At 41.3% G+C, this 13,501-nt stretch overlaps 1 protein-coding gene across 1 annotated transcript; it reads right to left on the reverse strand.

Moving 5' to 3' along the window:
• Positions 1-6,471: 6,471 nt before the first annotated feature.
• Positions 6,472-11,066, reverse strand: ccnj (cyclin J). Its single transcript, XM_062400438.1, has 6 exons — positions 10,927-11,066; positions 10,625-10,714; positions 9,574-9,784; positions 9,183-9,482; positions 8,291-8,450; positions 6,472-7,462 (listed from the first exon to the last, which is right to left on the reverse strand). Exons 2-6 carry the CDS (start codon positions 10,691-10,693, stop codon positions 7,144-7,146), a joined length of 1,059 nt encoding a protein of 352 aa, XP_062256422.1. The 5' UTR covers positions 10,694-10,714; positions 10,927-11,066; the 3' UTR covers positions 6,472-7,143.
• Positions 11,067-13,501: the final 2,435 nt, after the last annotated feature.

Here is a 13,501-nt window from a genome sequence, read left to right on the forward strand (position 1 = left end):
TGCTCTGTGCAGAATTTGAGAAAATGGGTGAAACTGTCACATATCGGGTGCAGTTGAAATAGATGGCCGCCCAAGCTGTTGCATGCATGTGTTATACTGAACACATTTTATTGTAATGTGACACTGCCGCGTGTTCTGTTTCAAACTGAACTGATCTGACATTGTTTCACCTACTGACGTCAGGAAATTGGGCTACAGAATCAAGAAACTGCCAAAACCCCACATTTATAAATAAACAAAGCTTTAGAATTCAAATGTGTATAAATGAGTTTTATCAGGAAGGTTATAAAAGCCTATCAGGGCTATGGTTTTGCTCTGAAATAAGAATATTGGACGTTTGCTGAGCATTGCAGGAGGCTGATCTTCCTCAGGAAAAGCTGCAGTGAACTTGAAAAAGACAAAAAAGAGTCAGAACTGTCTCATGAAAAATATTATGGGAGCAGATAAAATATACAGCTGACACCTGTCAAATCCTAGCTGCAGAAGTTTCTATCACTACAGCCTCAAACGGTATGTTGCTGTGAACTGTGTGACACATCAGACCTCTTCATCTCATTTGAACACGCTGCTGATATTGCCCTGACATTTTCATACTGGCTCACATTCCTACCAGCTGCCCTCTGAAGGCAAATGAATCATCGAAACTGAATAACGAGAAAGATATCGAGTGTGTTGTAATGTAAAAATAGAAAATATATTTGCAAAAGTTAGACAACAATACATCATCTGAATCTATGTATCGGTCTGATTAATCCTCCTTCAGAGGCAGATGAGATTTTCACGAGACACTTGGTGTGTAATGAGCTCATGAATCTGGAGGAGGAGGAAGCATTCCCCCCCCCCCCCCCCCCCCGTGGCATCAATCTGACTCAAGTTGCCCCCCCCCCAACCCCTTCTTTCCTCTATGTCCTGATGTGATCCCTGTTTCTGACACAAAGCCGTCCCATGTAACACTATTACATCAAAGTCATTTCAGGGAACTCTACGCAGTATAATAGGACTACCACCCCATGCTATTACAAGATGAAGCTGCTTTGATGGTATTACAGTGTTAAATAATTAATTGTAAGTCATGTTAAACACCTAAATACCGTATCAGTGCACATGCCACAAATCCCAGTACAGCCTAGTGGAAGCCGGACGTGTCCTCAAAGTCCAGGGATGGGTGTGTGTTCCACTTTTAGAGAGAAAGTGGCCTGTGTTATGGTTTGGTTGATTTGAGCATCTTGATTAATGATATCTAGCTTTTTGGTTTATATCAGAAATATGGACTTTGATCCCAACTAACTAACTAACTTATCGTGTGTGAATTATTCAAGTCCAATATATAAATTAACTTTACCTCCATATGGCCCAGCAGTCTCCTTATGAAACCATACTTGAATTCGCAAGATCCAGATTTCTATTTGGTTCTGCACCAAATTACACACCCTCATTAATATCTGTCCCCTAAACATGACTGACTTTATTCGTTAAAATCCATGAATTGCTCTCGGTGAAATCAATGAAATGTTGATAAACACTATGTCTCACAATGTTATAGAAAAAAATCATTGATCCGTCCCCTGATCCGGATCATTGCCAATATTGAACTGGTTCTTGGAGAACTTATTAAGATGCATTATTATTAAAATGTCATAATCCATTCAGAATGATGAAAACCCTTTCACTTTAAATCCAAGCATAAATCCAAAGGTTTAAAAAAACTAAAATCAATTAAATATTTATGGGTTATCATTTTTTTTTCAATAATTTCTCTACAAGAGAGAGGGTGTTTCTTTAGCCTTAGCTGAATGAAAGTGTGTTGGTAGCAGTAATGGACCTAAACCTGCCTCGCAGCAGTCTTCATACCAATCTGCCCTCGTCTTGAAAACAGAGATGGTGGAACGAGAGGTTTTGCTCAGACGCCCTGAAGCAGCAGTATTACAGCAGTACAGCTTTTCCAGACAGGCTGCTGTCAGCTTTCACTTCAGTGTTTGAAGTTCACTGAACACAGACCATTTCTCAGTGTGAGACAGAGGTATACAACTTTTTTGTTGCTAGTTTAATCTGTTCTATGTCTCTACCTTCATGGTCTTTGCTAGCATTCTAACATAATGTCTATGGTTTTAAAAAAAAAAAAGCTGGTTTCCACTCAACTGCAGTCACACTCCCAGTCTGGATGCAAACAAGATAGATAGATAGATAGATGGATACTTTATTAATCCCGAGGGAAATTCAGATCATCCAGTAGCTTGTACACTTAACACATCACTGACATATACACATAAATCATATAGATCACATATATCACATACGGAGAGCATATATACAGATACAGGTACGGAATGCAATGATGTGATTGTGTCAGTGTCCACTATATAAAGTGATTTTGTGCTGGAGTGGTTAATACAACAAAATATAAACTGTATATATATTATAAAAACAGCAGAAATATATATACATATATATATATATATATAAATATATAGGAATATCAATCAATCAATCAATCAATCAATCAAATTTTACCTGTATAGCCCATATTCACAAGTTACAATTCTTCTCATGGGCTATAACAGGGTGTGACACCCTCTGTCCTTAACCCTCAACAAGAGTAAGGAAAAGCTACGAAAAAACCCTTTAACAGGTAAAAATACGTAGAAACCTCAGAGAGAGCCACATGTGAGGGATCCCTCTCCCAGGACGGACAGAAGTGCAATAGGTGCCACGGATATTATAATTTCATGCCGGGAAGATCTCTCCCCCCCACTCTCCCTCTGTGTGGCGTTATGAAGCCAATGGCTCTGGGGACAAAGGACCTCCTCAGCCTTTCCGATGAGCATGACAGGAGTCTGCCACTGAAAACGCTCCTCTGACCAATGAGAGTTTTGTGAAGTGGGTGGTGCTCATTGTCCAAGATGGACCACAACCTACTCAGGGACCTGCTCTCAGCCACTGTTGTGAGGCAGTCCAGTTCAGAGCCAACGACAGCTCCCGCCTTCCTCACCAGCCTATCCAGTCGCCCTGCATCCCTCTTCTTTATGCTGCCTCCCCAGCAAACAACAGCATAGAACTCTCAACAACTCAAATCAATGTACAGCTATAGGGCTTAGATCTATTGCACTTATCCTTTGAAGGTCGTGGAGGGAGCTAGAGCTAATCCCATTTGATATTGGGCAGGTTTGGACAGGCTGCCAGTGTTTTGCAAGACCCAGACACAGAGACTAACAACCAGTCACGCTCACATTCACACCAAGAGTCAATTTAGAGTCTCCAGTCAACCTTATACAAAACGCCATGTTTTTCACTGTGGGAGGAAACCAGAATACCTTGAAAAAACCCACACAGACATGAGGATATGCTCCCCACAGAAAGACTTCGACCGAGCAGGGATTCTAACCAGGAACCTTCTGGCTTTTAGGCGACTAACCACTTCATCACCGTGCCGGCCCTCAGCTTAGATATAACATTTACGTAGAGATGAGATCAGCCTGCAGCAGTGTGACCCAAAAAAATTAAGTGCTTATCTTCTAAGGTTACATTCTTTTTAGTAAACAAATCACTCTTTGTGTTATTATTCCTCCACGGGAGTTCAAACTAAAGCAGGCATTCTCGGCATAAATATGAACATGTCGTTCATATGAAGACAAACCTGAACCAGACCTCATCACCCTGTGTGTCACCCTGATGCATTTTACAGCTCTCTATGCTTCCTGCTCTTATCACATAGTGTAGCTTCATATATCTGTGGGGTCCGCAGGGGCTCCCAGCTGTTACAGCCTATATGTTTGTGTCAGTACAAGATATTCTTGAATACATTCATACTCCATATCTTACACTCCAAGAGCCAGGCTGCTATCCGGGGTCTGCCTGTCAAGAGTGCACACAATTCCTGATAAATAAATTAATCACCGGTTAAATTGTGCAACTTTCACACTTTCAGAATGATACTTTGGAAACCAGAATGAGGTCATGACGTCTGTGTAGTATTCTGAAAAGAGACCACTGTACATACACTGAACATCTTTAAGAGTTTAGCAATGCTTCAACCTTCTCTCAGTTTTCAAGAACAACATTTCATTCTTTACTTAATGACTGGTATTTGGACTGGCGTGGCAGTTTTAGATTTAGAATCATGCTAACCGATTTGTGGGCTGACCACCGGCAGCAACACAAACCAGACAACTTCTCTTCATCAGAGGATTGCATCACCCAGATTATTACATCAATATACATATTAGATGCAATAGTTACAATTTGCGTGTGGTGGGTGGTCACATAAAACAGCTTAGCAACTAAAAAGGAGCACGAGAAAGTCAGTGAACTTATTTCTCTCACAGTTTGTCTTCTCAGCTCTACATGGAAATGTGGAAATGCTCATACGGTAATGACATTTCAAGTTTCCCACGCTGCAGGATGAGTTTACCTCTGACTTAAATTCCTCCTTCCTTGTTCAGTGTGGTTTGCCTGCGTCACCCTGGCCACAAACTCTGATTCAGCTAACTGACAAAAGCATTGACATAGAGCCAGTATGTATTTCTAAAAGGTATGAGAATTACTCAGGAGGACTTGGATGGCTTCATAAATCTGAGTCCGCCTCCTGCTTCGGCTTCTGAGCTGATAATCCACAGTGTTTGGGAGGGGGGAAGTAGTGAATCATTAACAGCATGAAGACTCTGGTCCTCGTCACCATGTCCATCAAGACTGCTTTCTCCTACACAGGAAGTTCTGCAGCGAATATATACCAGAACAGAAAAGCTATTTCTTTACGTCTGCCTTTTCATGACGTGTATACTAAGGGGAATCAGCAGCGCATTAGAGGTTTACTTGGAACGGTTCCTTCAATCAGGTCGGACTACATTGTTTTAGTAACAGGAACTGATTTTAATTATAGATAAAAGTGAATAGCTTTGTATGCGTCTTTCTAAAGTTGAGTTAAAGCTCTTATATCCAGAAGAGTAGAAGCATGTGGTTCACCTCAGAGGAACATTGTCAACACACTAGAATTCATATTTAGCTTATGCTTTCCCATCTTTACCTTAAATAAACTACATTTATACAAATGAGACAAAAACACCTGATTGCCTGCGTTGAAAAGAATTCTGGTGAAGCTTATTTTTTTCAGTGCACATGGTAAATGGTTCTGTATTTATATAGCGCTTTTCTAGTCTTGATGATGACTCAAAGCACTTTACAGTACAATCTTACGTTCACCCATTTACACACATATTCTTACAGAGCATCTATTCGCAGCACTTTGTTATTCTATGGGGGGCCATTCAGGGTTCAGCATCTTGCCCACGGACACTTCGGCATGCATACGGGTCAGACTGGGGATCGAACTGCTGACCTTCAGGTTGCAGGACCACCACTCTACCCCTCAGTCCCAGACGCACATTCAAGAAAAGCCAAGCTGTGAAGAGTTGAGAAGCATCAGCAGAAATGAGCTACTTACTGCCATCTGCAGACTGTGGATTGCATTGTCACTGGCCATGGGCTGCTAATGATGGCATACAGAATACTGCAGGGTGTGGACATATTACAACTGAGTGTTTACTAAAAACAGAGCAAAGAGGTCTGAACACATCTGAATTACAGTGTTGTCTCTTCCTATGACATATGAAAAGTCAAGGAGTAGAAACAAAGAAAGGACTAAATAAAAAGACTTACAAATAAAAAAAAACGCGCTCTCTACCAGCACCAACAGACAGAACTCTCTACCACCGTGATTAAAAAATATTTAGAAAGTTTCAAACTATCTCACTTATCTTCTATCAATATAAAATGAAATTCTACAGGATCCAGTAACTACATGTCCTTAGACTCACACTCACACTAATGCTGGCAGAACCGGCTTCAGGTATTATGCACTTTTTAAATGGAACGAGCTGCAATCTGTCCTACAACTCCAGACTTACCTTCCGTTTAGTGATTTTAAAACTTTGTAATATATCTTTTACGAGTCTTGACTCAATATATGTGTTATTTGTTGATTTGCTTAAATGTTTGACCTCTATGTGGTTTTGTTTTTATTCAACTCCTTGTTCTGCTTTTAATGATTAACTCATTAACTCCACCGTTTATTTAATTACTGGTTGTAAATGTCTCTTCTCATGTCACGCTCTAAAAATAAGATACTGAAAATCTCAATAACACTACCTGATGGAATAAAGATACAAAAAACAGTAAATCATAAAGATGGGACTGATTTAGGCATTTTACATCCAGTTTTTCTCTTAAAATATATAGCTTCATCCAACTTTGGTGGACCCAATAATAGAATGCACTTTGCACAATGTAATTCAAGAAATCAGATTAAATGTATTGGAGCAAAAACTAAAATATTTCTCTCTGAGATTGAATGGAGTACAAGTAGAATTTAGAATAAAATAGAAATGCTCAATAAAGTACAATTACTGCCATTTTTTTAAGTAGTGTAAGGATTTTAATAAAGTCATATGTAAAGATGCCATTTTGAACCTGAACCTAATTTTAGGGAAAATATCAAAGAAATCAGGAGGACAACATTTCAGTTCAACCAACACAGTTTTGTTTTTTATTTAAAACTATCATCATAGAAGTGCACAGCACTGACTGAAATCCTCTGTGAACAGAAGAGCAACAATTTTCTCTGCAAATAAGTTGACATCTAGAGGAAAATATTCTTTTCTACTTACACAAATAACACTCAAAACAAAATTCGAGGCACCGACGTAAATCCCTTTAATTACTTCCTGTTTAACTTAACAGTAATGTCCCTAAATAACACAGGCACAAGGTGAATACGTGCAATACTTCCAAGGTATTTTGGCTTAATTACAAGACTTTTGGTCTGTAGCTAAATTATACAGTAACACTAGTCAGTACAGTGGTGCAAACTCTGCCTCTAGTTACCTCACAACAACATTCATTACAGATATCTCAAACTTCTTGAAAAAAAAATCCTCAAGCAGGCCCTCCACAGAAAATTACAGTAGAGTATGCATATTGCACATTGCGTACACCTTATGGTTCAAAGTGCTGCCACAATTTCATCCAGTCTCTTCAAATTAAAAACACGCTTTTTTTTTTTACCTTCGGGGGCATTCTGTTATGCTGAGGAGAAACAGATCCCCACCACTTTTCTCTTCCCTTCAAAAACGACTAAATCCTACAAATCCATCATCGGTCAAAACACGGAGCGGCACAGGTGTAGTGCATGCTGACTTGGTAAGCCCTGTTGGTGAGGTTGGACTTTGGATCCAGTGAGGCTGAGATGGTCTGGGTGCTGCCGTGCTGTGGGCCATTGGGAGCCGGCAGACTGGTGGTGGTGTGGCTGAGGTAGGAGGCAGACCTGTGGTTGGCCTGCTGGGGATACTGCAAACTGGGCCGGTGCAGGCACTGGGCCACAGTGGCTGTCTGGCCGGAACTGTGGTACACCATCTGCTGCTGCTGCTGACACTTCTGCTTGTTGGCTTCTCTGACATCACTGTCATGTGCACTGCGAAACATACACAATATGGATAAACACGCGTCTCCTCTTGAATGTACAGAAAGACGTTTTTAGCCACTGATGGCTCTTAAAGTTAGGGTTGGTAATATGTTCAATTAAATTGTATAGTGCCAAGTCATACCATATATTATCTCACTTAACACAGTAAGGTAAGAACCTTAAAAATCATAGAGAACCCCAACTGCTCCCACAATAAACAAGTACGGAGAGAAAAAATCTTCTCATTAAGTGGAAGAAACCTCTGCCAGAACTCTACTCAGTGTGGGCGGCCATCTGCCTCGACTGGTCGGGGTGAGCGGAGAGAATGGGGGAAGAGAGGAGAGGTTGGTGGCAAAGAGGGGAGAGAGGAGAGAGACAGACCAGGATCAGTTGTGTGCCGTCATATTTGAGAGAGTGAGAGAGAGAGAATTGGGGTCGATGCTGTGTCAGATTTAAAGATTGGACTTTCTATCTTATTAGTTGAAATCCTCTCCATGTCCTCACAGTTAAGTAAATTGTTCTAGAATTTTTTTTTTTTTTTTTTTTTTTTTTTTTAAATTCGGCTTCTAGCGATCATCAGCTACTGCATGCTCATGTGCGTAGATATAGCACAAGGCCGGATGAGGAGGTTGGATTTATCAATTGCATTTTTTCAAAGTGTAGCCTGCTCTTGCAATTTTTCCAAGATTACCAACCCTGGCTTTAATTTTTGTGTGACAGCTTGAACTGAAAGTTGTCAATTTCTATCTGCTTTACTGTCACTGAAACTAATTCCTGTATCTAACTGTCCTTGTTGACAAGCGTGCACAGAATACAGCGGATTTTTCAGATACACACATGAGTAGTTTCTCAGCACATGGGACCAGGTTCTCCCATGTGTAGCCTGTGAGGCGCTGCAGTTGTGGCGGCCATGTAGGGGACAGGTGGAGGACGAGGCGGGAGGCCGCCACACACGCAGCCGCCAGTAGAGAGGGGGCAAAACACAAAAACACATGATCTGGGGGGGAGAAAGAAAACAGGAATCCATCACCAACGCCTCAAACAAAATGCAATGGAGGAAAGAATTGCAGAAACTTTGTCAGAATTGAAGAGAGGCCAGCTCTCAAGGTTCGTTTTACCACAGTAAAGATTGTTAAGGAATTAAAGTTTGATGAAAACAGCACAAGCACTCGAAACCAGTATTAAAAACAGAGACTGCTAATACCAAACATAAAGCTGATTTCAGACACGCACTGAGCGCCACGGTTCCCCTGTATTTTCTCTGTTTGATTGAACGTAAATGTCAGGGTGAGAGCCCTCGATTTGCAGCTTCATAAAAACCCACGAGGGGATCCTCCGCTGGGTTAACCACGGGCGAGTGGGGGGTGTTGATGTCTCCCAGTGAAAAAACTGTGCTAAAAAGTGGAGGACACAGTCGAAGATGTCAAGAGTTTGTGATGATAAGAGCAGATGTTAATACGTCACTTCCTGCCTCGGTCTGCTGCATCCGGCTGCTCCACCTCAAACCTGAATAATCCACAGGATTTGTTGCTGTTGTGTTCGTGTCTGTTTAGGGAACCTCCCACTGTGTTGTGCATGTGGGCGGTTCAGGTTAACTCTGTATCCAATTCAATTTTGCCTACAGGTCATGTCTGAAAACAGCTTGAGAGAATGCTACAAGCAAGTGACACAACTCCAGCTAAGTCTAAAACTAATCATATCCACTCCTAAGACCTGGAATACAACTCACCTTGCAAAGAAACCTCCAGGAAATAATCAGCATACTTGGCCATGTATAATTTAGACTTCTCCAGGCAGGTCAAGGGCCAGCCATCGTGGAGGTCTCCCTCATGGATGGCAATAGACAGGCAGTATTCTATGAAATGAGCGGCCGTGGGCAGGTACAGGTTCCACTGGAAGGTTTCTAGCAGGAGCAGCTCCATGTGCAGCAAACCCTGCTTGGTCAGGATCAGGTTCATGGAGCTGATGCAGCCCAGGCTGTTCAGCGTCTCCAGCTTAGGCACCTGGTCTTCTCTTTCCTCAAACTTACCTGCAGCGAGGAAGATTTGGAGCTGGTCACCAAACACAAGAGCAATGCAGAATCTGAGCAGTCCCACACTTGGGAGTGTGAGGTCACTTACTGGCCAACAGAAGACATGAGAGCGAGACCACGGCAAGCTGCTGCTCCGTGACATCATAGCGGTCCATGAAGAGGTCTAGCAAGTAAACAGCCAGGTGTCTGGCTGCAGGACAGAGTCTGAAGTGGTTGCTGACAACGGCTATGAGGTCCGCATAGTATCGTCTCAAATTCAGCTGGGGAGACTGGCCCTTGTAGGACGGCAACTTTAGCTCCTGTTAGAGAAGATGTAGTTTTGAGATCTCAGGGTACACAAACTCTATGGTCACTAAATTCCCATTGGTTTATAATCTGTTATAATACAATGTAAAGAAAAAATATACGGAATACACACAAACACAACGGAGCTAGTCTGATGGATGGGTCAGTGCCAACATTAAATTCAATTTGTATCGCGCCAAATTACAATATATATTATCTCGAGGCATTTTACATATTAAGGTTGAAACCTTAAAAATGACAGAGTTATGAATAATAACAGTTCTGACAATGAGCGCATTGGTTCCTCTACCACAAATGCAATAAACACAGTTTGTTGGTTGCTCTTATCTCTACACAACCTTGCTCAATGTTTGACAAACTAAAATGGCTCAAAACAATACACATATTTTCCTTGTATCAAAATAATTAAGAGTAAAAAAAATCGTATTCTGATTGGAATACTTTACCCTTCAATATCAGTTGTCTGTCATCATTTAGCTTCTAACAACAAACAGGATATGTTTTCATTATGTTTTCCTGTTCCAGGATTTCTTGTTATTGCTTCTTCCCTCATTATAAATAGAATTATATTTTTCTCTTCATTGACTGTATCTGGTATTAATGTTGTTTGTTCTGTATTATTGTTCATTTCTGTTTCCCATTTGTGTTTAGAACCCCCTCGAAAATGGGATGATGGGGTTTATCCCATGACATTACATCCCTTTGAAACAATAATTTAGATATGAGATGCTCATAAAACAATGAATAAAGTAACATCTAAAAACAGTTAAAAGGTGCCTTCTCCTCCATGTCTGTGTTGTTAGCCATCCCAGCAGCAGGTGTGGCCCACTCACTTTGTACCGTAGTGCCTGGTATATGTCTGTGGCCAGCTGTCCTCTCCACCATTGGTCCTCTAGCTCCATTTAACACAGTGCTTTGGGAACCTGTGAAAGCCCAAACAATCAGCTAATGCTGAGCACTGCCGGGGACCTGCACACTGAAACACTAAGTCATGCACAGCAGCAACTAGTTCAAAGTCACACGGCGGCAACATGACTGCTCGCGGAGCGGGCATCGTGATCGATCGCCAGTCGTTCATTGTGTTGATGTTTTTCTGAAGTCAGGGGGACACGCAGATGTCAACGTGGACACTCACCCGAGGAGCACATGTAGTGATGATCACAGCCAGCGCCACTGAGGTACACTAACCGGACATGCTTGCTGACACTCACTTGTTGTAGTGAGATCCGCTCAGCACGAGCTCAGCAAACACTACTGCTGCCTTCAGGGGCCGCGGGAAACGACAGCACTTCACGCTGAGAGCCCAGGAAAAAAAAGGATAATGAAACTATGAAAGACGAATAGTAGCGTAAAATAGATGTGAAGAGAACAATAGTCAAACATCTTATACTAGTTGGGCATTGTTCATTCCCCTAAGGGAGAGCACTTCATCCATTGTTGAAGTTAGATAACAATCCTGTATACACCTTTTGCTAGAATATCCATTTCAACCTGACATAGACCTCTCAGAGTCAATTGATGATGAGAGTGATACTTTTCCAATTAGCACTTGAAGGCATCATTCCATTGCTGGGACTGATGGCGCACACAGGACGCAGCCAATTACAAGTAAGTACGGCAACTGTAAACATCCAATGGTGGAGCGGACTGCTGGCAACCAGATGCAGCCAAAAGCCAATAAAAGTGGATGGTGAAATAATTATTATTAAAAGACCCAAATGTTCCTAAGCTACAGGAGCTACAGCAAGGAAGTGATTGGTGACTGGGCTTTCATTGGAACCTTGGCTCATGTTGTGCACTGAAGTCCTGGTATTTACTAGAAGCTAGTTCTATGCACAATTCTTATGGAGTCCAGTTATTGGGGCGAACATGCAGATAATGCTACAACAATAAAGATACAAATAATTCTGACCAGATCAGACAGAATCCCAAAACGTAGCCCAGGACAGACCCTATAGAGGCAGATCATCAATACCTTATGCCCTAAAGGAACGAAGAGGATTATGATTTAGGTAATCTTACATCTGTTTATAAACTCTATACATGGTCTTTGGTTAAAATGCATCATGTCTTTACCCCTTTGGACTCCAAAAAATATGGACAAATGAATGAAATGTCAAATGATATCTAATGGAAATCTATTGGAAATTTATTCTGATTACTTTCAAGCAATATATTGTTGATTATGATACCAATGTGCCCAAGCTATACATAAATACAAAGACACAGTGAGTTACTCTTTAGGTGTTGTGTCGTAAATTTGCAAATGGATGAAATATGGTTCAAACACCCCCTTCTCTTACTTACAATCTGATATCACCTACATATTTACACCGTTACCCCACCTGAAAACTAACAGTAACAATAACAGTAACTTGAGTGCATTCATACATTCCTCCTGGAGAAGAGGCCATTCATGCTCAGTCTAATGTTGACCAAATGCTCAGTGTCATTTGTGTGGTACGAATTGAAAATGGGTCAGTGTGCCCCTGGAGCACAGCACAATTCAATTTGACCCAGATAGGTTAAATCAACAACAGTGTTCTATAAAATGCTTTCATCTGATGCAATGTCGCATGTTACCAAAACAACTCTAATTTTTCATGGCCCAAATAAATATTGATTGTATATTTCATTAAAGGCCTCGGAGAATTATAAACCTTACTATTTAAAGATGTGCAAAATCCAGTAGCCGAACAGCATAGTCAATTTTAGTGGGAGCTATAGAGGAACATGTAATGTTTTGAGCCAACTGAACCAAGACAGAAAATGATTCTTGGATGTAAAAGTAATGTGAACGCTTTTCTGAGTTGGCACATTCATTCCTACTTGTAGTTTATTGTGAGGAAAATCTATTGTAAAACGATGTTTCTGAAATAAAAATCATAGAGAAAGATCAGATGGTTGCTCCATGTTTAACCTAGATAATAAAAAGAGCCATCCAGGGATGGTGGCTGTGTGGGGGAGGGCCTATAAGAGGATTGGTAATTCTATCCACTCTGTGGTAGACGCTGTTGAGGTGTTGGGTAGTCTCGTTCCTAATGGATTGGAAGTGTCTCCCAGAGGAAACAAAAGGGCGTCCTGGGTGGAGGGAGCTGGTGGTCGTCCTTTTGATGCTTTTCTTCCCTCTGGTGTCCTGCAGCTCCTCACTGGAGGGCAGCAGACAGCCATTGACCTGCTCAGAAGTGTGAACAGCCCCACTGCTGAACACGCTGACAGAAACACCACAGCAGAGGGTGTAAGCTGCCTGACGGTTATTGATTTTACATTGTCAACTGGTTTCCTTTGCAAAATGAACTTACATCCTAAGGAGGGGGTGGATGCCATACATCTTGACTTACTCATCTGATTTCTACATTTCAACTATTGATTCTCCTCTGTACATCAGAGGTTCCTTGGCAACTCATATGCTCATTTTCGCCATATGTTATTACAGGAAGCCATGTGAGGACCTCGCCTTAGTTTAGTTTCTGATCCCGCTTGTTGGCAGAACAAAGGTTATTCTGCCCAGTTAGGGTCATGTATATGATTTAAAAGCAAAGCTACTTGCAATATATCACACAAAATCAAAAGGTTACATACAAATGATACCTTGAAGTCATGTAAACAGCAAAGGTGAAATAATCAGTTGGTCCAACACATAAATGTTGGTAAAAACAGGATTACTTATTATTTTTAACTAAATGCAGTTAAATGCTGGAATACATTTC

This window comes from Platichthys flesus, chromosome 12 (assembly GCF_949316205.1).
Source record: "Platichthys flesus chromosome 12, fPlaFle2.1, whole genome shotgun sequence".
Classification (NCBI taxonomy): Eukaryota; Metazoa; Chordata; class Actinopteri; order Pleuronectiformes; family Pleuronectidae; genus Platichthys; species Platichthys flesus.

Coding starts and splice junctions, on each gene's coding strand:
- ccnj (XM_062400438.1), bottom strand. CDS start 10,693: ATGGAGCTAGAGGACCAATGGTGGAGAGGACAGCTGGCCACAGACATA. Junction 8,451..9,182: donor CCTGGAGGTTTCTTTGCAAG/GTGAGTTGTATT, acceptor TCTCCCCCCCAG/ATCATGTGTTTTTGTGTTTT. Junction 7,463..8,290: donor TGTGCTGAGAAACTACTCAT/GTGTGTATCTGA, acceptor TATGTTTCGCAG/TGCACATGACAGTGATGTCA.